The sequence below is a fragment of the Trichosurus vulpecula genome, chromosome 4 (assembly GCF_011100635.1).
Source record: "Trichosurus vulpecula isolate mTriVul1 chromosome 4, mTriVul1.pri, whole genome shotgun sequence".
Classification (NCBI taxonomy): domain Eukaryota; kingdom Metazoa; phylum Chordata; class Mammalia; order Diprotodontia; family Phalangeridae; genus Trichosurus; species Trichosurus vulpecula.
The window spans coordinates 67,451,723-67,478,295 of NC_050576.1; the positions used below are offsets into that span (position 1 = coordinate 67,451,723).

At 38.7% G+C, this 26,573-nt stretch overlaps 1 protein-coding gene across 1 annotated transcript in view; it reads right to left on the minus strand.

Moving 5' to 3' along the window:
• Positions 1-26,573, minus strand: part of SLC9C2 (solute carrier family 9 member C2 (putative)) — a 109,721-nt gene that overhangs the window by 48,125 nt on the left and 35,023 nt on the right. Inside the window, exons 11-13 of the mRNA XM_036755503.1 lie at positions 17,926-18,096; positions 17,013-17,092; positions 2,827-2,924 (exon numbers count right to left, since the gene is read on the minus strand). Of these exons, the coding sequence (XP_036611398.1) occupies positions 2,827-2,924; positions 17,013-17,092; positions 17,926-18,096 (349 nt within the window). The remainder of the gene's footprint in view (positions 1-2,826; positions 2,925-17,012; positions 17,093-17,925; positions 18,097-26,573) is intronic.

Consider the following 26,573-nt stretch of genomic DNA (forward strand, 5'->3'; position numbering starts at 1 on the left):
TCTCTAACTTGCTTTTCCAAATCCTTTTTGAGCTCTTCCATGGCTTGAGACCAGTACATGTTTTTCTTGGAGGCTTTTGTTGTAGGCTCTTTGACTTTGTTGACTTCTTGTGGCTGTATGTTTTGGTCTTCTTTGTCACCAAAGAAAGATTCCAAAGTCTGAGACTGAATCTGAGTGCGTTTTCGCTGCCTGACCATGTTCCCAGCTAACTTACTTGATCCTTGAGTTTTTCAGCGGGTTATGACTGCTTATAGAGTAAAGAGTACTATGTTCCAAGCTTGGGGGGATGCACCAGTTCTGCCAGACTAGCACTCCTCCTCCCCCAAGAACCCCCAACCCGGACTGGACTTAGATCTTCAGCAGGCTCTGCACTCCTGCTCTGATCCGCCACTTAATTCCTCCCACCAGGTGGGCCTGGGCCTGGAAGCAACCACAGCTGTAGTTCTGTAGCTGCCCCACCTCTGCTGCCCATGGGGTGGTGGATGAACCACGAACTCCTTCTTTCACTCTGTCCCCAGCAGCTTTTCCCACTAACCTTCTCTGTTGGTGTTTGTGGGTTGAGAAGTCTGGTAACTGCTGCAGCTCACTGATTCAGGGTGCTAGGGCACGCTCCACCTGGCTCCTGGTCTGGTTGGTCCATGTGGCCCATGCTGGGCTCTGCTCCACTCCACTCTGCTCCCAGCGCCATGCGCAAAAGACCTCACCCAGCAACCATCCAGGCTGTCCTGGGTTGGAGCCCTGCTTCCCTCTGCTATTTTGTGGGTTCTGCAGTTCTAGAATTGGTTCAGAGCCATTTTTTATAGGTTTTTGGAGGGGCCTGGCAGGGAGCTCATGCTAGTCCCTGCTTTCCAGCCATCATCTTGGCCAGCAAATGTTTTTAAAGATGAGGCAAGATGGGTTGAGTGAGATGTGAGTGCTAGCCTGAATAGGTGAAACCAAGATGTGATAGTGGTGTGATTAACCTTGCTCCTCCTAACTCTGAATTTACTAGTGCCCCCCAAGCAACTCTCTATGACTATAGGTTATAGAGGAATCATTAATCTGTATTCATGCAGGGAGTTTCCTACACAGATACTGGAAGTTCCCTACACAAATAAAATCATAGGTCCCGACCACTACCCATCTAGCCCACCCCAACACCTTCTTCCCCTTCAAAAAAAACTCCATCATTTACAGCCAAAAAATAAGAGTTTAGAAAATGCTAAAACATAATGGGGGCAGTTAAGTGGGGCAGTAGATAGATCACAGGACCTGGAGTCAGGAAAACCTGAGTTCAAACCCAGCCTCAGACACTCACCAGCTGTGCAACCCTGGGGAAGTTACTTAAACCTGTTTGCCTCAGTTTCTTAATCTGTAAAATGAGCTGGAGAAGGAAATGGCAAAGCATGCTAATATCTTTGCCAAGAAAACCCTAGATGGGCTCACAAAGAGTTGGACACAACTGATGGGGCTCTACTGATGAACCCCTAAAAGGAAAAGACCATGTCTTTGGGATCTGGATCCCAAAAAGGAAAAGCCCCTGGCCTTTTCCGCATGGCCCAGTCCCTGGCACCTGAGACACCGCCCTTTCCAATCAATAATCTTTTTAACCGTCCTTTCACTGGGGCTCTCCTGTTACTTAACTCCTTCTATTGTCTGCACCTGGCCCCACCCCTGGCTACTTGCCCCTCCTTAATCCTATCCAGATCTTTGCACAGTCTTTCTGTATAATATCAATCTTGCTCCCATTAAATTGCTCAGATTCTTAAAATCTGACCAACTTGTATTGGCATCACAAATAGCATAGACTCACTGTGAATCTTGCCCCCCCCCAAACAATGTTTTAATAAACTACTTGGGCTGAAAGAAGGCTTGAGTGGTCGAATTCTTCCAAGGCAGACCTGTACCCTATGCCCTTCCATTTCAGGGTTTCTAAGACCCCTAGACCACAAAACAACAATGACTCAACAACAAAAGTAACATAGCAGGGGCTTTTGAGCACGATGTTTTCAGCGATGTTGTCAAACACCTTCAATAAGGAGAAGCGCGGCATCAAGATCAGCTACCACACTGATGATAAATTCTTCAACTTAGAAAGGCTCCAAGCTAAGACCAAAGTGGAGGGAGTGTTGGTACATGACCTTTTGTTTGAAGATGATTGTGCACTCAATGCAGCCTCTATAACTGAGTAGCAACAAAGTCTGGATTGATTCTCTGCTGCTTGTACTAATTTTGGCTTAAGAATTAACACCAAGAAAACATAGGTGCTCCATCAGGCAGCATCACACCGTGCGTACGTGGAACCATCAGTTATAGCAAACGGAGAAGTTTTGAATGCTGTGGATAAGTTCACTTACTTTGGTAGTATATTTTCCAGGGATGTACACATTGATAATGAGGTTGATGCACTCATTGCCAGGGCTAGCTTAGTGTTTGGGAGGCTCTAAGGTCTTTCCCAAGTCTTAGTTTGTCTGAGGCAATGCCCATTCAGTAATTAAAGGACAGGTAAGAATTGAGGCAAAAGATGGCCTAGTTTGCCTTCATAAAAGAACCAGTCTGGGAGGGAAAGATGCTCAAAGTTTCTGGCCAGAACAGAAATGGAAGGTGGGGTGAAATGGATGAGAAAGGTCTTGTTTTACTCTACAATCCCAGACATTTTAGGCTCCAATCTGAACATTTTGCTCCCTTGTAGATGTCAATAAAAACAGCTCACATTTTCATCATACTTTTCAAAATACAAAGCATGTTCCTTACAAAAACCCAGGTCAGTAGTGTATTTTTATACTAAATTTTGCAGAGAAATACATTTGATTAAGGATTTGCACAGTAAATATGTGGAACACTTACTTTCCGTGGACAGTCCCATAGCGTTTGGATGCTCCAATTAATATCCGAGCTGCTGCTTCCATGAGGCTTCCTTCTTTATACTGTGTTTCAAAGCTACTCTAAACATCAATTTAAGTAATACCGATTATTAACAAAACAATTAAATAAGTAAGCAAATAAAGCATGAATGTAATGTGCTAGCAGTCTTCATCCAATGAAAGAGTTTTATGAGGTACTAAACAAGTATATGTATCCTTCATCATCTCAATAAAATGTAAGCCTTTTGTGGGCAGGGATAGTTTTACTTTTATCTTTGTATCCCTAGAACCTATCACAATGCCTAGCACATACGTTATGTGCTAATACATGCTTTTTGAACTGAATAAGAAATAAAACAAATAACCAGCAATCACTCATACTGTTGTGAGTCTGTCTTTGCTTTGCTATTGAGTGTAGAGATCCTTGAGGATTCTACATAAAGGAATAATCCAAGCAGAAATAGGATAGCCCTTGCAGCTGAACCCCAGATCACTCTAAGCAGGTTTTTGTCTTACTCATTATTAGATCTGCACCTCTCCTCTCTCTCTGTCTCTCTGTCTCTCTCTCTCTCTCTCTCTCTCTCTCTCTCTCTCTCTCACACACACACACACACACACACACACACACACACACACACACACAGCTTCTTAGGAGATATTCTGCCCTAATAGATGGTGAGAAATGTGACCTTCTTCCCATTAGTTTAATACTTGACTTGGGTTTTATCTTTATAATTAATTAATATACAAACTATAGAAATTTTAGCCTACAACAGACAAACAGATGGACAGACAGATAAAAAGAGATTGATTGGCACCATTTCCAAAGTTCAGTTTGGCTCCATTCGTGATGTAAATCAAGCCTGTCCTCATCCTAGCCCTGTGCCTCACTTCTAAGTCTCTATGGTAGTTTAAGGTGCTCACTCACTAGTTTTTGGTTAAGTCCAGTTCTCCCCTTGGGTGAAGCTTGATTTCTTTACCTCTCAATCTACTCTTTAGGTCTAGCCTAGACTCTCTCTGTTAATCTCATTGTGGCTGTAACATTAACATTTTGAGAAATTTCTCATGCTTACTCCTGTGCTCAGAGTAGATATACTTTCTCTCCCCATTTGAAAACTGGCACATTCAATTGCATCTGCAACAAGTAACTGTCCATGTTGCTAATATATAATTTTACAATTCAAAAATACCTCAAGTATATGATAGTAGGAAAAAATGGGCAAATATATCAATAAAATTTTCAATGAAGGTGAAACCAAACTGAGGGACTTGAGCCAGTGTGACCCACTCCAGTCCAAGAATGAGCCTCACTAGTATTTAGAAATAATCTTGCTAGATTTAGTGTTACTGTTATCACATGGGATTCAATAGCTTCATTCTTTCCTTCATGCATTTTTATCTGAAGGAATGGAAGGGGAGAAAGGGCAAAAGGGCCTAACCCAACAGGAAGTACTGGATAACAACAGGAACCCCTGAAAACCACAACAAGACCAAATTAGCAGGTTCCGGGTTGGGGTTACCAGGAAGTGAACTAAGGCGTCAACATGTAAGCACAGTAAAACTGTCACCAGGGTACTCATTGCTAGACTGGCTTTGTAAAAATCCATGACAATGATATTATAATAACTGTAAGCAACAGAATTAGGAAGTCTAGGACAATGAGGAACATCTGGAGAGGACATGGAGGGAACAAGGCCTACAAGGATTAAAGGGATGAGAAGAAGAAGGGATGTGCCTTACTAATAATGAAGAAGCTAGTGCTCCTAGGAGGAATTTTGGCTGCTTGTTTTTTGGGGTTTTTGTTTTGTTTTGTTTTGTTTTTTTTGCATCGCAAGCTTGAGTCTCCTCTCTGGAGCTATGTAGGCCAATAAAATACTTAGATAAATTCGAGCTCTTTCTATGTCACTCCCAACTCTGTTGCAATGAGAGAGGGAAGGTTGGGGAGCAAAAGTAATATCCACAAAAAGAAATAATCATTTCATTATTTTAGCAGCCACGGAGGTCAGAGAAGAATTGTCTCCTTTGTGACTCTTACAAGTCCTCAGAAGGTACAAGCAAAAAATCAACACTAGATGAGAGCTCTAAAGGATATGCCTCTATTAGACATGCTGCCAAGGCATCCTGGGAGAAATACCCTCAAACTTAATCAAGATAGCAATGCGACACCAGCCAGACCTGTTTGATGAGCCCTATAACTTCAATTCCTATGGCAAACATGAGGACAAAGAGGAGAATCTAGAATATATTTTTTTATTTGCTTTGTAAGACTCAAGTCTAAATGTAACCAAGAAGCCTAAGGTGTTGAGGCCGAGGTCTAGTATAGAAGGTGCTAGTGCACACAGGGAGAAGCAGCAGCAGATGGATGGTAAGATGGCCTGGGTGGGCTATTAGATGACTGGATGGGAAGTGGCATATTATTACTGAATTAGTGATGGATGAAAAATGCCTCTTGCCTAGAGCATGATGTGGAGTTCGATGGGCAATTCATTTAATTGGTCCCTTGTATTAGTACATATATGTTAGACAGGCAGTAGAAATGAACAAAGTACTAGGCTCACACTTGAACAAAAAGAAGAAGATAGGTTAGTGATGATAATAATAATAGTCAGCATTTATATAGTGCTTTAAAGTTTTCAAAGTACTTTATATCTCATCTCATTTGATTCATGCTATAGCCCTGGGAAGTAGGTACTATTATTTACAAATGAAGAGATTGAGGCAAACTGAGGTTAAGTGACTTGCCCAACATCACACATGTAGTAAGTCTTGGAATCAGGTTTTCCTTGTGCTGGCCTAGCTGGCCTTTGAGGTTGGATTACACTAGAAAACTGGGCATTTTCAACAATCCCAAACTGCTCCCTAAAATAATAAATCCATTATTTAAAACCAACATTGACTGCAATGTAAAAAGTTGATAAACTATGGAATACCACAAGAATCTAAGTTACAAGTGACCCAAAGGGTGATGGAAAGAGGCATGGTAGATGTAAGTAGTCTGTTAAACATCCATGATGACTTGTGCATATGCATTGATGTCAAAGCTATGATATCCAGGAAATGTACAATTGAAAAAGGAGATGAGCTAGTCATCTAGTGAGAGAACATGATACTTATGAAATGTTAAGATGGCAGTACCTAGGTGGCAGAATGAAAGGAGTGCTGGTCTTGGATTCAGGAAGACCTGAGGTCAAATTTGGCCTCATAAGCTTACTTTCCTCTTTCTCTATGTCTCTGGGCAAGTCACTTAACCTGAGTCCATCTCAGTTTCCCTATCTGTAAAATGAGAATGATCATAATAGCACCTCCCTCCCAGGGTTGTTGTGAGGATAAAATGGGATAAATATCTGTTAAGTGACTTATGAACTTTAAAATATTATAGAAATGCTAACTATTATTAAGACTTCTGGGTAGGTTTTCAATGTACTCTGGAGGTGGATCATCCATGAAGTATTAATGGGAGAAAATAGACAAGAGTCCCACACAATATGTGAAGACCATAGTGGGGTTGTGAACTACATTGGTGGAAAGACTGTCCACATCAGTAAGGTCACATACATTTTGAAGACATAGTAATAATGCCTGCTTCAAAAACTAATTTGGCCTGCCACATTCTTACATGGCATTCAGGGGTGATTTTCTTCTGGGACAATATGATAATTCACTATGCAGAGGAGCATTGAAATCTATGAACCAATTACAAAATATAAATGATTAACAAAATCTAAAAGAAAGAGGTAGATTAATTTCATTTAACATAATTACAGAGCCTAAAATACTTGGATCACAGAAAGTGAAGAATTAAAAAGCTTCATAATGAGGGTGAAAGAGGAGAGTATAAAAGCTAGTATGAAGTTTAACATAAAAAAACTAAGATGTTGGCAACTGATCCCATCATTTCCTGGCAAAAAAAGGGAGAAGAAATGGAACCATTGTCAGATTTTACATTCTTGGGCTCAAAGATCACTGCAGATCGCGACTGCAGCCATGAAATTAAAAGATTCTTACTCTTTGGAAGGAAAGCTGTGACAAATCTGAACAGCATATTAAAAAATAGACATCACCTCGTCTACAAAGGTCCATAGAGTCAAAGCTATGATTTTTCCAGTAGCAATGCATAGCTGTGAGAGTTGGATTATAAAGAAAGCTGAGTGCCACAGAATTGATGCTTTCAAATTATGGTGCTGGAGAACACTTTTCAGAGTCATCTGGAGAACAAGGAGGTCAAATCAGTCAATACTTAAAGAAATTAATTTAGGCTCTTCACCGGAAGGTCAAACACTGAGGCTGACGCTGAAATACTTTGGCCACGTAATGAGAAGACAGGGCTCATTGGAAAAGACCCTGATGTTGGGAAAGGTTGAAGGCAAAAGGAGAATAGGACGGTAGAGGATGAGCTGGATAGACAGTGTCATGGAAACAACAAACTGGGACTTGGACAGACTTCAAAATTTAATGGAGGATAGAAGGGCCTGGCATACAATGGATCATGGTGTCACAAAGAGTAGGATATGACTGAGTGACTAAACAGCAACAACAACAAAATATTTGGAAGACTACCTGCCAAGACACATACAGGAACTATGTGAACAGTTATAAGTTGTTTTATATGGGAATAAAGGTAGATCTAATTAATTGGAGAAATAGTAATTGGTTATGATTAATCTTAGTCAATATAATGAAAATGACAATTCTGCCTAAATTGATTTACTTATTCAGTGCTACTCCAATCAAACTACCAAAGGTTGACTTTAATAAAGCTAGAAAAAAGCAATAACAAAAAAGTCAAGAATATCAAAGGAATCAAAGAAAAAAAAAGTGGAAAGAAAAGGGGCCCAGCAACACTTGATCCCACTTATACTACAAAGCTATAATTGTCAAAACAATTTGGTACTGGGTAAGAAATAGGGTGATCACAAAATACAGAAGCAAACGAGAACAGTAACTTTGTGTTTGATAAATCTAAAGATCCCAGATAATGGGGGATGAACACTCATTATTCAACAAAAGCTGTTAGGAAAACTGAAAAATAGTCTGGTAGAAACTAGGAAACAGTCTGGGAGAAACTAGGTATAAATAAATATCTCACATTATATATCAAAATAAGCTCCAAACAAGAAGATGTAGATGCAAAGGATGACATCATAAGTAAATTAGTGAAGCAAGAAAGAAATTACCTGTCAGATCTATGGAAAGGGAAGAACTTATGACCAAATAAGAGAGGTTCATAGGGGGTAAAATGAACAATATTGATTACATGAAATTAAAGAAAGGTTTTGCATAAAGCAAACCAATGTAACTAAAATTAGAAAAGCAGGAAATTGGGAGGAAAGCCTTTTTGGCAAATTTCTCTGACAAAGCTTTCATTTCCAAAATATATAGGGAACAGAGTCAAATTTGTAAACATAAGTGTCTTTTGATAACTGTCAGAAGATATCAGGGGCAAAGTGGCACACTGGATAGAGTGCTGGGCCTGAAGTTAAGAAGACATATCTTCTTGAGTTCAAATCTGGCCTCAGACACTAGCTGTGTGACCCTGGGCAAGTCACTTAACCCTGTTTGCCTCAGTTCCTCATCTGTAAAATGAGCTGGGGAAGGAAATGGCAAACCACTCCAGTATTTCTGGGGTCACAAAGAGTCAGACATGACTGAAAATAACTGAACGATAACAGCAGTAGCAGCAATAGCAAAAACAACAACAAGAAAAGATACAAAGGAGGCATTGGCAAAACCCCTCCAGTGTCTTTGCCAAGAAAACCCCAAATGGGGTCATGAAAAGTTGGACGTGACTAAAACAAATGAAAAACAACAACAAAAGATATGAATAAGTGGTTTTCAGAGGAAGAAGTAGAAGTTATCAATTGTAGAGGGCCGGCTCTGAGAAGTCCCCAATAGGACGAGTCTGGGCCAGGTTTTCACTGAAGCCTGCTCTTGTCCTTGAGCTAATAATACTCAAGATGTGGGCTCTCCAACCCCCTTATGCGTAAGTATAGAACATTTTGTTCCCAGAAAGCATACAGACACAGTACTGATAAGGCGCAAGGAAACAAAGTACGCAATGCGGTTAACAATTGCCAAATGTTTTCATGAGAAAGTCGTTATGTTTACCAGCTTGGAGGGTATATCTACCCTTTCTTTCTGGTCAATAAACGGAGCTGTTCTTAACTTTTCCACCTGGCCCGTGTTTTTCTTTCACTCTCTCTGGCATTCGGCCATCTCCAGCCATTCCGTGCCACAACCGCTGGAGGCAAGTGGCGTCACAAGGAGATGGGGTCGGAAAGCAGAGGCTCCGAAAGAGTGAGTCTCCTGGAGTGAGGCCCTGGACATGCAAAGGAGCTCCAGTCGGACAGTCTACTTAGGTAAGGGCGATAATCTTTTTCCTTTCGAATTTTTTTTCTAAGTATCACCAGGCTTATATGGGAATTATAATTCACAATGGGGCAAGGACAATCGAGTGGAAAAGATTGGGAATATCATCTGAAAGTCTTAAAAAAGTTAGTCAGAGAGGCCTCTTAATACCCTCCAGCCAGTTACAAGAATTCTTGGAAACTGTAGGAAAATGTTGTCCTTGGCTCCCCACCAAAGGGACTATAGATCTAGAGAAACAGGACGTTGTAGGGAACCAGATGAGTGAATATTTTAGAGAAATAGGGCCTTTAGCCACAAGAATTCCGAAGGCAGACGAGGCCTCAGGAACAGCCAGGGATCTGCCCCAAGTCATCTTTAAAAGTAGGGTCTACAAGACCCCAATAAAGCATGGCACCTGGCTTCCATTACACTCCTGAGGGCCAAGAAATTTGTGTAAGGATTCAAAAAATCCTCTCTGTGTTCTTCTCTGTATCTGTGTTTGTTCTGTGTTTCTGTGTGAGTGTGTAATCTGACACCCTGTTATCTCTTTCTCTCCCTCCTTAACACCAGTCTCTTCGGAGGAGCAGGAGGGTAGGGGAGAGAGAAAGAGAGGGGAAAATGTTTTATTGTTTAGTTATATGATGGAAAAGGCAAGTTGAAGTGTCAGGTCACAATTAGAAAGAAATAAAGTTTGGAAACTTTTGGGAAGTTGTTGGAAAAATGCTCTTTCTTTCTCCCTTCATTCTAAATCTGGCCAAATTTGGAATGTGAAGAGAGATAAGAAAGAAAGCAGGAAACTTTTCCCTTGAATTTAAGTGGAATGTGTTACTCCTAACCTGAAGTGCTATTTGGCACTAAGACAAATTGGGAAAAGAAAAAGAGGCACTTTGAGTCTCCCAGTACAAGGAGAAAGGATAAGGTTTCACTGGATCTTTTCCAGGGTCCCATCCACCTTTGACGGGCAAATTCAAAGTTCTCACTTTCAAAAATGTTTTTAAGGAGTGAACACAGAAGTAAAATTTACTTGAGTAAAAATTAGAACCATTAGGATTTTTTCACCCTGTTGTCCTGTCTCTGACTGAGCCAGGGCTGCAATAAATATTAGAGCAGCTAAAAAATCTTTAGCAGATTCTGTTAACCATAGGTAATCTGGTGAAGCATATAAAACCTTTTTAAAAATAATAATACACTTATAAATGTGAATAAAAATCAGTTTAAATGACAAAAGATGGATATTTTTTCTATATCCCCTTCCAATCTATCTATAGACTCTTTAGGGAGTTAAGAATTCCAGCTCAATGGCAGAAGTATATACAAAGATGTTTTGTTTCTTGTGTGGTTAATAAGAATCACCTTGAGACTAGTATAAATAAAAAATTGGAAGGACTTTAAAAAATCTAGAATGTGTTCTACAATGCATTGTAATTATGGTTTCCCAATTTTTAGAATTAAGAACTTTAATAATGATCCTATAAACAGAATTGGAAAATATTTAATAACATAAAAATATTAAATAAATCTATAAAGTTAATAAGTAGTTTTTTTAATACATACAACTACTGAGATCCTTATGTGCAATTTAGTGACCCTCATTCCTATTTGAGTTTGAAACAAGTGGCTTAAAGCTTCCAAAACAGAGAAATAAAATCAGAGAATGAGAGCCAATGTGAACATATTTGACCAGAAAGACTGTTGCTTACTGTACTCCTGAGAAACAAAAATACTTCTAGAATAGGATTTGCCTCAATAGATAAATATTTTTAGCTTGCTGTCGTCTTCCTAAGTTTGCTACTTGGAAAGTTTAAGAATGTACTGTGAATGTACAAGAGAGTTGCCTCCTTTCAAAATAATTGCCTCATTTATTAGCTGCTTTTTCTTATTTAGACCTTTTATCTTGATGTTTTTTCACCTAAGTCTCAATATAAATTAAAATATAATAAAATTGAAACTGCAAAAAATTAAAATACACGTTGCAACAAAAGCTCTATTCCCTGTTTTCTACTTTGCTACTTTGTTGCCCTCTCATACCCCACTGACAACAGCCCTGGACCCCGGGTGTCTTGAAGCCCACAGCAAGTGAAGTCCAGGCAAGCAGAGGAACCTCTCCTCTCAAGCCCCCAAGTCTTTGCTCCCATACCACTGGAACTTAGCATTTTTGCTCCAAGTTTCCCAAAGCCCAGCAACTCCTATTAGGAAGCAAAGGTTCCTCAGGGACCCTCCTCAATGACTCCTCAGACCTTTAATTTAGGTGCTGGACTCTACAGCTTCCCAGCACTCCCTGGTCCTTAGTCTTCCCCCTTCAAATGTCTGACTTGCACTGCCAGTCCTCAGCCAGGCTTTGCAACTGTGGGGAGAGAAGAAAAGCCTCTACGTTTGGTAAGCCCAATCTTCTATCAATAATTTATATATGTAATGATTTGGGAATGCAATTAATGTCATCTGAAATTTTCTGCTTCTGTTATTATTGTATTTCTAAATTGTGGTAAAATTCTCCTATATTGTAAAAAATTCACCACTGTGAATCAGAAATGATGTTAGACAAAGCAATTTTGTTGAAACTAAAAGATGGAAAAATTGTGTAAAATCAGTTATGTTACTTTTATAATGTTTTATAACTGCCATTGGGAAAATCAGGTATTTCTAGGTTTGTCTGTATTTAATAGTAAGTTACAGCTAAAACAATTTGGCTATCACATATGAAACTTGTAAAGTTGTTAACTAATTTATTTGGAGATATTGTTTTAATGCTAAAACCTAAAACTGTTAATTGATTGCTGTACGTAGAAAGAAGGGAATTGTGTAAAGCCTTATCCAGATTGGTTCTGCCCATTTAGAACAGTCCTCCTGTATGCATAGAGGACAGCAGGCAAAGGGCGCCAGTATTAACCCCTTCCTGGGATCCATGTTAATTCTCCTTATTTTGCAAATTGCCAAGACCCCTGGAAACTATCTGCACAGGCAAGGTCATTAGACCTGGGAAAAACAACTTGTTTGAGTTATGTAAATTCTAAACAATGAACTTGACTTGCTGAGAAATTGCAAGTTTATGTACAGTAGATAGAAAGGATTCTAATATTTGGCTTTTACACCAGGACAAGTTTTAAGTGGAAAATAAAAGATACTAACTGAAATCCCTTATATGTATGTGAGTCCTGGTAAATCTTTATTACTTATTACAACTCCATGAGAGTAGAAGCAACTGTATTTGACTCTAACCTGTGACTAGTGAAACTTGCTGTTTAAGGCAAAAGGCATTTGGGACCATAACTAATTTTGTTTTGAGCTTGAATTTGGGTATGTCACATGTCCCTGCTTTTTCCTTTTATAGCAAATTTCTGTGATCAGAGCAAGTAGTCAGTATAAGATACAAGCTCTTTTGTGTTATCTTACTTAGAATCCAATCTTATTTTTATCTTGAACTAGAACATGTGCAGAAAAATTATACGACCTGCTTAAGACTCACCTTAAGATGTTCTTTGTTTAAAAGGATTCTAAGAGCAATAGTATTTTTCCTGTAATCAATTTCCTATTGTTACCCATGTGAGATTTCATTACAACACCTTTTTGACTAAGAAACTTTGTGATATCTAGGAATTCTGCAATAACTAGAAACTTTGCTTGCTATCATATGCTGGAATTTGTGTTACTTAAGGATTTTTGCACCAACTTAGTAAAGCTTTATGAACAACGGTAGAAATGATTTGAGTCACTTAGGGCTTGTTTTGTAAATGTTCCTTAAGCAATGTGAGAATGTTATTTTGTTATTTGATTAATATCGTGCTTGTCTAAAGTTTTGTTACAATTAATGATGCTAAAAAGAAAAATGGTTTGTGGTTTATTTTATAAATGCCATCAAAGAAACATGGCATGACTAAAAGGTTAAGATTCTATATGCATTGTGTTAAAAATTGACTATTTAATGTATTTATATATGTACTGAAGCCTGTTATTAATTCTTTAAGTGACATCTCATCCTCCTAATGAGAAAATTAATAATGGATAAATGTAAAGTATAAGACACTGGCTTCTGATGTGAATTTCTTAAATATGACTATTGGCCATGGTTCAAATTTTGAGCTTGTAAAAATGATCAAGGTTATTAAGATTAGAAATGATAATTAAAAATTGTGCTAAGATCACTTTTGTAGGAGAATGGACAGAAAGCTGGTTCCTACAAGAAGAGAAGAAGAAGAAGCTGAGATGCAGTGCTGGAGATGGCTGGAACAGATACCAAGGACCAGAGGATTTCATTGATGATGTTCCTTGCCAGACAGCTGTATAAGAAAGGACTTTTTGAATCTTAAAGATACAATTGCATTTTTATTTCTTTTTGACTTTATGTATCTATATTCATAAAGGGGATGGCCCCTTTGATTTGTCAATGCATCAATCAATCCCTCCCATATTTACTTAAAAGGGTGATGGTTAAAGGAAAAATTCAGATGTATCTATAATGATGAGGACATACCAGTCATGTGGAAAGACCCAAAAACAGGATGTTGGGAGGGGCCAGCAAAGCTATTAACTTGGGGGCAAGGGTATGCTTGTGTTTCCCCAGATGATGCAGAAAAGCTGATCTGGATCCCAGACAAAAACATCCGACCCTGTGACTACATTGGTCAACAGAATTATGACACTCCTAATACAAAAGAAGCTGAGAAAGGAGGAGGAACAGATGCAAAGGCCTCACTACTCTTCGCACTCTACTGATGATTTCTGGGGTAGGAGGAGATAGCGTTAACTGGACCTACATGCCCTTCCCACCATGGCTTCAGACCACCACCTGGTCTCCCTGAAGCAATAGTCAACAACACTGTTCTGCTGGGAGGAAAAGGGCACATTACAAGACAGGTCATTCTCACACAGGTTAACATCTCCATCCTTGCATCCCGTGTTCCTTTATGTTTTTCCACTCATGACTTTTACAACACATCTGGTATTAACTTTACCAATAACGCAAACTTGTCCCAGGACATAGGGGAAGGATGATGTTTAATACTAAAACCACATTTTAAAGACATTTGAGTTCTTCAGAATGGACAGGATTGGGAAGTCACTAAGCTATTCATTGACATTGGGAAAGCTAGAAAATATACCAATACCACTGTGCGCCTCCCATACCCCCCTTGTAAGGACAAAGGCTATATAACGAAATACTTTTTAGGGTGGGAGAATTTTGTCACCCCTTGGAGAAATACCACCACTCTGCCACATGGCCCAGAACTAAATATTTGGTCTGGGACTGACGGGTATTGTAACCATTGTGGGTTTTTTATTACCATCACTTTGTGGCCGACTCAATCATCACCAGTCAGCACGGGATTTTTCCACATTTGTGGAGGATTCTTGCTGCTGTGGGCCCTATAACCGTGAATCATAGTATCTGGTACTCACAACAACTGGATAGTGGTAAACATTATATACAAGCGTGTCTTTCTTACCCACTTTTCTTCCTATCTACAAACCTATCTTCCTGTAAGGATATATCAGGACCTTGTTACCAAACTACGCAGAGCAAGCCTTTCAATGTAACTTGTTACAATTGTTATATATCATCATGTATAGATCCTAGTACACTACCGTTTATTATGATTATACAGCAGCTCAGTCATGCCGTTTTCCCTGTCCAGTTAAATCATTCTTGGTACCAATCAGTGGGAGCACATGCTCTCAATAGCCTTCATTCTAGTGTGCAGCTTCTAGTTCGTCCCAAAAGATTTCTAGCTCAATTAATTGCTGGTATTACTATTATAGCCACTCTCGTTGCCTCCTTCACTATGTCCACAGTGGCAATGCAGAATTAAGTTCAGACTGCTAGCTATGCAAATGCCCTGGCTGCAAACTTCTCCCACACTTTAGAAAAAGAGATACAGATCAACAAAGAACTCCAATCCCAAGTAGAAATATTAAAGCAATCCCTCATTTGGGCTGGTGATCATGTTCAAGAGATAGAAGCTTGTCTCAATCTGCAGTATGATTATAGATATGCCTTTATTTGCGTAACCCCTTTTGAAGTAACCTTACTCACAATGATACTTGGGACAAGATCAAGAACACTCTAAATGGGGCATGGCATAGCCATAATTTAACACAAGATATAAGTGATTTAACAGCTATCACTCAAGTGATTGAACATAACAGAATTGATCCTGAGGGCATTACTAATGATTTGATGTGCTTGTTGAGACAGGTAAACCCCTTGAATAACACCATTGCCCTTCTATTTCACATTCTTCCCTTGCTTGCCTTCTTGATACTGTCATGTATCCTAGGGCCCTGCATGATCCGAGTCTTTACTCATCTCCTCATTGCTGTACGGATAGCCTTCTGTGAGCTCAAGCTTCATCTTGAGAAAAGGGGAGATGTAAAGGGCCAGCTCTGAGAAACTCTCCAACAGGACGAGTCCAGGCCAGGTTTTCACTGAAGCCTGCTCTTGTCCTTGGGCTGATAATTCTCCAGATATGGGCTCTCCAACTCCCTTACGTGTAAGTGTACATGTAGAATATTTTGTTCTCAGAAAGGATACCAACACAGAACTGATAAGGCGCAAGGAAACAAAGTAAGCAGTGTGGTTAACAATTGCCAAATATTTTCATGAGAAAGTTGTTATGTTTACCAGCTTGGAGAGTATATCTACCCTTTCTTTCTGGTCAACAAACGGAGCTGTTCTTAACTCTCCCACCTGGCCCATGTTTTTCTTTCACTCTCTCTGGCATTCAGCATCTCTGGCCATTCCATGCCACAACCACTGGCAGCAATCAATAACCACATAAAATGCTCTAAATCACTAATAATTAAAGAAATACAAATTAAAACAACTCTGAAGTATCACCTATACCCATAAGGTTGGCTAAGTTGATAAAAAAGGAAAATGACAACTGTTGAATTTGTGGGGAAACAGGTACTTTATTTAATGTGCTGCCAGTATAGCTGTTAACTGGTCCAGCCATTCTGGAAAAAAATTTGGAACTAAGCCCAAAAAGCCATTAAATTCTGCATACCCTTTGACCCAGTGATAACACTGCTAAGTCTATACTTCAAAGATATCAAAGATAGGGGGAAAAACCCATGTATACAAAAATATTTATAGCAGCTATTTTTGTGGTGGCAAAGTACTGGTAACTGATAGCATGCCCATTAACTAGAGAATGGCTGAAAAAGTTATGGTATGTGAATGTGATGGAATACTATTATATTTTAAGAAATGATGAAGGGTATGGTTTCAGAAAAACCCAGAAAGATTTGTAAGAACTAAGGCAAAATGAAGTGAGCAGAACCAGGACAATTTCTACAATAACAACAATATTAAAAAGACAATTAACTATGAAAGACATAGGTACTCAGAGAAACACAATAACCAAACACAATTCAATAAGATTCACGATGAAATATGCTATTTACTTCAAGAGAGAAACCTGATGGACTTAAGAGTACGTTTCTTTCTTTTTTTTTCTTTTTTCTTCCTTTCAACATGGCTGATGTAGGAATTTGTTTTGCATAACTATATATATTTGTATTGAGCTTTGTCTCTTGTGCCTTCTCAATGGGTAGGGGAAGACACAGAAAAAGGGAGAGAATTAGGAACTGAAAATAAAACTAAATTTAGTTTTAAAAAGAGAACTGCTTAGAATTTTTAATAAACCTTATACTCTATAGCATATACTCTAAGCATATAGGCTTAAAATTAACTCTGAATAAAGGCAAAACCAAATATTTGACATCAAAAGACAAATAGCTCTTTGGATCACTTGAAAATACTAAGTAATAAAAATTCATTTAAAGTAAGAAAATCATATCAATCTGATTATTATAGGTAATCCTTACCATCTGTATTAAAGCTACATGCAATCTGGCCTCTTCCATTAAAACTTCATCTGCTGGAGACAAATCATCTTCTTCAATATCTTCAGAAAAATCAGTAAGCACCTAAGTTTAAAAACAAACACACTCTGATGTAAAGACAGAAGATATCCATAAAGATGTATTTGTAAAGACATGTATGCATGAATCTGAAATATGCTCTAGAGAAATTATGAAGAAGTTGTCAAATCATTGCACTCAACAAAGAGCAAAAGAAGTAAAGTTGTTGAAACTGGGCTGACTCCTCAACTGGAAAATAATGCCCACAATAGAACACCTTCTTTTCAACGATTGGAATGGAAAAGGATACTCCACAGGGAGGCCAGTGGAAAACCAGTGCTTCCACAGACATTTCTACAAATTGGCTGTCTTTTCTCTCCTCTCCACAGAAAACTACAGTTTCCTCTTGACCATGAGGTCTCTTGAACCTCACTGCAACCAAAACATTACAACCACAGCTGCCATTTACATAGTTTTAAGTTTTACCTACTTCTTTATATATATTATCTCATTTGAAACCCTGTGAAGTAATTGCTTTTATTAGCACCATTTTAAAGATGAAGAAGCTAGTAAGAATATGAGGCAAGATTTAAATATAGATTTCCTGACTCCAAGTCTAGCACACACAATTTTTTTCTGGATATTAAATATCACCATCCACCAAATTTGGACTTTCCCCTAAAACACTCTCTTGCCATTGAAGATTTGACCTATTGGTACTTCATCAGGCAAGACTCTTTCCTCAAAGTCCAACTTCACCAAATCTATTTTGCCCAAATAGCGAAACTACTAATTAGATTTTTCAGTGTGCTGACATCAGAACCAACTCAGACTAAGCAAAGGAAAGAGAAGCATTATTTTTTAAAAATAACATGACTTACAATATTGGGGAAATCAATTTTGGTTTTTTCTTCTACTGTGGACCAAATAATATTTGTCAAAATGTTTTCAGTTTTAGATAATATAATTGCATTGTCAATCACCTCTTGTATGTGTAGAATGGCATTTTGCATTGCCATTTGTCTTGGGAGGGAAATAACACAAAGATCTGTGAAAAGAAGAAAAGTATCTCTAAAACAGTATCCATAGTGCCAAGGGAAAATGAAAGGTCATATGATTAAATGGTGAATGTTGGAGATCAAACACACACACACACACACACACACACACACACACACAATCTTAGGGCTCAATGTGTGAATGAAGACATACACACATATACACAGAATCTTAGAACTCAAAGGGATCTCAGAGACTATCTAATCCAATTTTCTAATTTTACAGAGAAGTAATTGGCTCAAAATAACATAGTCAGTGGCTGTCAGAACTGGAATATGTGTACCTGTGTCCAGACATCCTGCCCAGGTTTTTCTCTCTATATCAGAACTATCTTTCATATTGTCAAGTCATACTGTTCAAACAAAGGCCAACCTAAATTTGCCAGGCACTGCCTATCACACACAAGTGTGTGTGTGTGTGTGTGTGTGTGTGTGTGTGTGTGTGTGAATGCACATGTATATGTGCATATTTTCCTTAAATGTCCAACCCCTTATCCTGGATTCTTCTCTCTTTACTTTGAAGATAACATCCATCTTTATGGTTTCAATTATCTCCTCTATGTGGAAAACTCCCAACTACATAGGATCAAGGATCTAGAGTCCAACTAAATCCATAGCCTTCTCATTTTATAGTTGAGGATGGGAGGTTAAGAGACTTACCTAAGGTAATGTGTCAGAGTTTTTCTTTTTTTTAAATTTTATTTTATTTTACCAGAACACAAATACAGAATAGAGAAAAGAAACAAAAACATATCATAAACTTAAATACAAAATGAGAAAGAAAAAAAAAGCATGTCATGTGCATACCAGAACATGAAAGGATTCAAAATATGTAACAATATATTTTCATTTCAAGAAAGTCTGTGTGATAAATAACACACCTTGTGTTGAGAATTGTCCATCATTTCTTTGTTTCCTTGTGTTTTCTTTTATTCTCTGCTGTGTACTTTTTAACGTTCTTTTTTTCCCTCCCCCCACTCCCCAGAAGGCTACAATATAGTTTCGATCTTGATATATACATACACATAGAGATGTATACATACACTTATACATATATACATGCATATATAGACATATACTTTCCCACACATACTCTACTCCTGATCTTGTTTTTATGTTTGTAAAATCTCATTTCCTATCCCTCCTGCCTCGCCATTAATCTAAACACCCTTTACCTATTCCCTCATTCTCCCCTCTAAAAATCCCTCCCTTGTCCTAATCCCTCCCTTGTCCTCTCCCCCTTCACTATAGCCTTACCATTTTATTTCTTCTAAATTTAGAAGACTTTTTATACTCTTCTAAATATGTATGTATTTTTCCCTCTTAAACCCATTCCTGATGAAAGTAAATTATCAGAACTACCAGCCTTCCTCCCCCATCTAAATCCTCTGTATCCTTTCTTCTTCTTGCACCTCTTTTGTATAAAATAGTTACTTTTTAGCTGTTTCTAAATGGTTTTACTTTTAGAATTCATATCAGTCAGGTTTATCCCCTTCTTTCTTATAAGCTTGATAATTATTAATAAGAATGTCAGACATACATTTTACATTTTATGTTATATAAAAGGTAAGCAGTCTGTTCTTGTAAATCCCTTATTGTCAGTCTTTGGTATGTACCTTATGTTTCTCTTGGTTCTTGTATTTTGAATCTTCTATTAAGTTGAGGATTTTTTTAACAAAGTCTTGAAAGTCTGAGGGTTTGTCAAATGTCTATTTTTTCATTCAAGATAATACTGAAATTTGAAGGGTATGATATTTTCGTCTGGAGCCCCAAGTCTTTTGCTCTTCGATATATTGTGTTCCAAGACCTGCAGTCCTTTAATGTCTCTGCTGCTAGGTCTTGTGTAATTCTAACTGTGGCACCATCATACTTAAATTGTTTTAACCTTGATGCTTTTAATATTTTATCCTTGATCTGGGGATTTCGGAATTTGACTATGATATTCCTATGAGTTTTTCTCACAGGATCTCTTTTAAGTGGTGTTCGGTGGATTTTTTCTATTTCTACTTCCCTGCCTTGTTCTAATGCTTCAGGACAATTTTCTTTATTTATTTCTTGTATTATCGCCTCAAGATTCTTTTTTTGATCATAACTTTCAGTTAGTCCAATTATTTTTATATTTTCTCTTCTTTATTCTCCAAATCTGTTGTTTTTCTTATAAGATGTTTCATTTTCTCTTGTATTTTTTCCATTATTCATGTTTTGTTTAATTATTTCTTGATCTCTTATAATTTCACTGGCTTCACTTTGCCCAATTCTAATTTTCAAGGTGTCATTTTTCTCCTTGAGATTCTGAATCTCCTTTTCTAATTGATTGACTTTCCTTTCATAACCTTCTTGTTTTTCCTGGATTATTTTTAGCTTTAGTTTTTCCTCCATCTCTGTCATTTGATTTTTAAAGTCTTTCTAAAGATCTTCTACAAATTCTTTTTGGTCAAGTTGTTATACCAAGAGCGAATGAGACACACCACAGAGTATAAGTTTTAAATGGAGAATTTATTAGTCGGCGGCCGTTCGGGTTTCAACCCAAATCAAAATGACCAAGAGTTTGGGGTGAGGTCAAATTTATACAACAGATCAAGGAGCAGTGGTTAATTATCTCTTGAAACTTGCATATGTTGTTTTAGCAGGCTTGGCAAGCCTCTTCCACTTTTGTGATTATGATACATGAAGAGGAACCTCCTAAACAGACTACAAGTACAGCATATCATACAGCTGACAAAGCGTCAACTGAATTACAACCCAGGATCTCTCTGTCCAATTTGCCATTTACATCCCACAACATAAGATAAGAATAAGGAATTCAAGAGAATGTCCGGGGCTGAGGCCTTCATCCTTCAAGGCCATAGGCAGACCAAGGGACGCTCCAGCTGGGTTTGTTGACACAAGATAGAGACGTCTCTCAGCATACTCAGGAAAGAAACAGAGATTGCTGAGCATCAGGCCCTTCCCCTGGCCATACTCCATACTCCCAGAACAGTCACGGGTGGCGGGGGCGGGGAGGGGGGGGGGGGTGCCAAGGACACCTGCTGAATGCCAAATGGCAGGAACTAAGTCTGTTTTTCTTATGCAAACTGGGGTTTTTTAGTTAGGGGTTGGGGCAGGGTTTTTTTTAGCAATACCTGGCTGCTCAGGTATCACAAAGTGACCATTTAACGCTGCTCTTTGGGGATTTCTTTACTTCAATGTCCTCCTCTGAAGATGAACCCTGGTCATCTCTATTCTTGTAATAGGTTTCTGTGGTTGGATTCTTTCTCCTTTGCCTGTGCATTTTTTTTTTGTGGTAGTAACTTGATTTTTATAATCACTCTAGCCCTGGGGTATGGGAAATGGTGCCTCTTGCCCCAGATCTTCAGTTCCCTCTAGCCTGGAAACAAAGCTAAACCTTCAACCTCCTGTAAATGCCCACAGTCAGGGGCTTTCTGCCCCACTACTGGTTCCTTCTTGCCCTCACCGCTCTTCACAGCACAGCTGGGTCCGGCGTTCCTCGTCAGCAGAGGTATCTGCAATCTTCCTGGGCTCAAATGCATATCTCCCCTCACTATCCTAGCGAAAAAAGTTCCAGTGACTGGGACTGAGGCAGCCAACTAACCCCAGGGCTTGCTGCTAGTGGTTTAAGTGGCTTGCCAGCTTGTTAAAATGGAACCTAGCCTGGAGGTGTTTACTCCTCACCGGAACCAAACACAGTCCTGGGGTTTTTCTTCAGATCTTCTCAAACTGCCTTAGGAAGATTCTGGGTGTGCCCCTATTTTCCTTTGTCTCCACTCTACTTTGTTCACCCTAAGGTGCTACTTTAACTCTTTTGTGGGGGAAAATCTTGAGAGTTTGGAATTTTCTGACCTACTCTTCCATCTTCCCAGAATCCTCTCCCCCATCTTCCCAGAATCCTCTCCCCCATCTTCCCAGAATCCTCTCCCCGGAGTTTTTCTTAAGCTTACTCAAGTTTTATTTTCAAACCTCTACTTCTACCTCCTGCAATTAACTCAAATTCAACACAATTAAAAGCAAATTCATTTTCCCCTCTCCCAAACACAAAAAGCAGCCCTTCATCTCAAACTTCCCTATTCCTGCCAATGCTCCCACCAACCTTCTAGGCACCCAAATCCTTAAAGTCATTTTTGATTCTCTGCTCTAGTTCACTCTTTATATCCAATAATTCCTAAAGTAAGCTATTTCTACCTTCACAGTATCTCTTCAATACAGAGCTACCCTTGGGGCAAGGGAAATCAAAGCATTTTGCCCCAACTCTCAAAGTTGGAGAGGCCCTGTGCCACTGTTATAAGTAGCAGAAGGCAACTAGTAAAAGAGGTACGTGATGGGGAAGAAGGAAATGAATTAACTGAACCAATTTGAGCTAACATAAAACAAAACCGTAAAGCCTCCTATGCATGTGTATAAAAGCAATCTATAACTCATTCTCCAATTGTCATCATCAAAGCAAAGAGAATGGAACTCATCCTCTTACTTTTAACCCATCACGTTCAGGCTTCATGTTGCCCTGTTGTACCCTCTTTTCCTTTTCAAAGTTTCCTTGTTACTAGAATGAATTTTAGTGTGATGGAAAGATCACTAGCCTTGGAGTCAAAAGACCTGAGTGCAAGTTCTGTTTCTGCAACTTAGGTATATAACCATGGGCAAATAACCTCACTTCTCTGTACCTTGATTTCTTCTTCCATAAAATGGAAGTAATAATTCTGACACTAACTACAGGGTTATTGGGAGGAAATTATTTTGTAAACCTAAACTACATAAATAGCTGCCACTAGTTTAGGAAAAGGCACTGAGGGAAGACTAGCCAAGATGGTGGTAGAGGAGGGAGCAGTAAAATCAGCCTCTCTCTCACAGTTTAATGCATCAAACTAAGGCCTGATGGGAGATTCAAGACAAAAAAAATCACTGTCATTTTTCTAGCCCAAGTCAGCATAAGGAGACAGCCAGAGACGTCTGCAGACACTGAGGACAGGGTCTAGTCGTGAACACAATACCACAAGTATTCCAGTGCATGAACAAAACAGGGGCCTGTTCATAGCTGTGCACCAAGACAAGAAGCCTCAGATCCAGTACGGAGGAGACTGATTTTGTGCAAGAGCTGGAACAGGTGCTCACTGGCAGCTCAGTAGTTCATCATCCAAATCTGGGTGATAAATCCAGTACAGATTGAGGAGGGGGGTCTAGGCCAAATGGTGGAGTACTAGGGAGAGGAGCACTCATGGTGACCTACGCACAGGGGTTTTGTTCTAAGGTAAGGATTAGTTGCAATCAGATTACATACTGAGCAAAGAGCAAGCACAGAAGTGAGCAGCAGATGTGTTGCTCTGGCCCCAAGAGAAAGCATAGTAGGGTTTCAGATCCTAGCCCCAGCCTACTTTGAAGCCTATAGCATAATAACTAGGGTAAGAAGCCCACACTAAAGGCTATCCTACAGTCTGAACCTGCATAGTTTACAGCTGGCCAGTAGTGGCTGAATCCAGCAACAGCCCACTGAAGTTCCAGTCAAATGCAAGCCCATAGCTGTGTCACCTAAACCCAAACCCAGGTCAGGAATGTATAGAGTTCCGGCCATGGCAGGGCTCTGACTTCACCCTCGAGCAGACCAAGTATCTCATATCAAAAATAACTGATATGGAAAATAGATAACAGAGTGATCATTTAAGAATCATTGGACTGAAAATCATGTCTAAAAAGAGAGCCTAGATACATTTCAAGAAATCATAACAGAAAATATCCCAGCTCCCTTAGAACCAGAGGGCAAAATGAAAAGAACCAATTTGTCACTCCTAGAAAGAAATCTCAAAATGAAAACTCCCACATTATAGCCAAAATCAAGGGCTTCCAAGTCAAAGAAAAAATATGCAAGCAGCCAGAAAGAAAGAAGTGAAAATTGAGGAATCACAGTGAGGATTGCATAAGATTTAGGAACCACAGCTATAAAGGAGGGGAGAACTTAGAACATGATATTCCAAAAGTCAAAGAATTGGCTTAAACAAAGAATAATTTAGCCAGAAAAAATAACTATAATCCAGGAAGGGAGGAAATGAATCTTTAGTGAAATAGAGGACTTCTAAACATTCCTGAGGAAAAGAACAGAGCTGAGTAGAAACTATCAGATACAAAGGAGTCAAGAGAAACAGAAAGGTAAGCAAGCAAGCAAGAGACTAAACAAGGATAAATTGTTTACATCATAATATGTGGAGGTAATACTTATGTTCCCTCAGAGACCTACTGTCATCAGGGGTCATAGACTGTCTTTATTATTTTTGTCTTAAAAGAAGAAAGGAAAGGAGAGGGGGAAGATGGAGGAAATGATCTTAAATAATTAGGCTATGTAAGTAGAAAACTACAAACAAGTAGGAAGGGGTAGAGGAAGTGGACAACACGAATCTCTTTCACTTTCTGAAATGGTGGCAGAATATGCACAGCTGAATACCATAAAACAGGAAAATAGGAAGGAAAATGGAGCAGTGAGATGAGAGAATAAGAATTATAGATTAAGGGGAGGATTGGTCCTAAACAAAAATAAAACTTTAACCACAAAGTATGAATTTCTAAGAGGGATTTAAAAGGAAAGCAAGAATGGATGTGAACCTGTGATTGGTTTTGAATGAGGGAAACAGAACAGGGGCAGAGGTACCAAAGCAGAATCCATGAAACCTAGAGTATAGTGCTGAGCATACTCCTCCCTCCTTGCTCACAGCTCTCTTACTCTTTTAAAACAGTAGATGGGAAAAAAAGAAAATGTAAAATATAAGAAAATAGAATGAAAAGAAATACAGAATTAACAATCATAACTGTAAAACGTGAATGGGATGACCTCACACATAAGAGGGAAGAAGATAGCAGAATGGATGTGAAAACTGACTATAACAATAGGTTCTTTACAAGAAACACATAAAAATAAAGATTCACACAGAGTTGAAATAAGGGGTCAGAGTAAAAACTATTATGCTTCATGTGAAGGTAAAAACAGATCAGGGATAGCAATCGTCATAGTTCAATAAATTATCAAGAAAAACTGCCCCAAAATTCTAAAATCAGAGGGTAAAATAGAAGTTGAAAGAATCCACCAATCACCCCCTGGAATAGATCTCAAAATGAAAACTCCTAGTGATATAGCCAAATTCCAGAGCTCCCAGGCCAAAGAGAAAATATTGCAAGCAGCCAGAAAGAAACAATTTAAATATCATGGAGCTACAGTCAGGATAACACAAGATTTAGCAAATTCTACACTATAGGATCAGAGGGCTTGGAATATGATATTCCCAAGGGGAAAGGAGCAATTACAACCAAGAATAAGGGAAGGTTATGGAAGTGTCTGATCAGAATATGAAAGAAACAAGACAGGTACAGTTTTAAAGGGTTTTAATCTAATTCTAAAAGAGAAGTTTCACATGTCCTAAAAGATAGAGGGGTAAAAATGCAAGACTGTCACTTTAGATCTTTGCCAGTAGGCTTAAATGAAAGAAACCCTAGCAGTAAATAGCCTTGAATGCTTTTGCATGGGAATACCAGCATTCAAAAGAAACAGGAGTGAGTCTGATTCCCCACAGATAAGAGTAATAACCTGGGAAAAAATCCTTCCAGGTAGGGCCACAATTGAGTGATAAGGTTGAGTAGGGACTGGAAAAATTATAGGGGAAAAAAGAAAAATTTGCTAATTACTGTGTGGGAAAAGGTACTAGACCTTATAGAATCTCCTTGTTTGTAAACTTACAAGGACCTTCTTGGGCAAGGTCATAGATTCTTCTCAGCCCAGACAAAGAGCTTGTTAGGGCTATACAATTCCTAAACAATGAATTGGCTTACAGGAAAGATGGAATCTCTTCATGCACTCCTTGAAAAGGAGTGGAGAATTCACAAGTTTGTTTATAATATAGAAGTGATTCATGTGATGACTTGTGGTTCATATATTCACTAAGTGTAAGTCCAGAATGTAATTGTTGAATTTTACACCAGGATGAGTTTAAACTTGTAGAAAAGAAGAAAAAGAACAAATGAAGGATGCTAAGTGAAAACATTTTATGTGTGTATGTGGCCTGGTAAACCTTTATTGCCAATTGCAACAACATGAGAGTGATGAAAACTGTATCTGACCCTAAGCTGCGATTAGCAAAATTTGCTCTCTGAGGTAAAATCTCTTGGGACTGTAATTTATATTGTTCTGAGTTTTGAATTGAGGTATGATTATCTGATCGATCATTGAGTCAGGAATCCACCATTCAAGAGAAATGCCAAAAACTTCTCAGAGGAAGTGTGATCCTAAACTGTATCTTGTGAATGTTTAGATCTGGAAAAAGTCAAAGGGATTACCTTGGCATGGCCTGAGATAGAATCTTCTTGATCCAGTTTCCCCATTGTGTTATTTCCTTTTGAACAGGAATATTTCCCACCTGGTTAATCCTGAGTGTGACTATAATACCCTGTAAATGAGGTGAAATTTTGCTGTATAATTGGCTATTAACTGTGACTC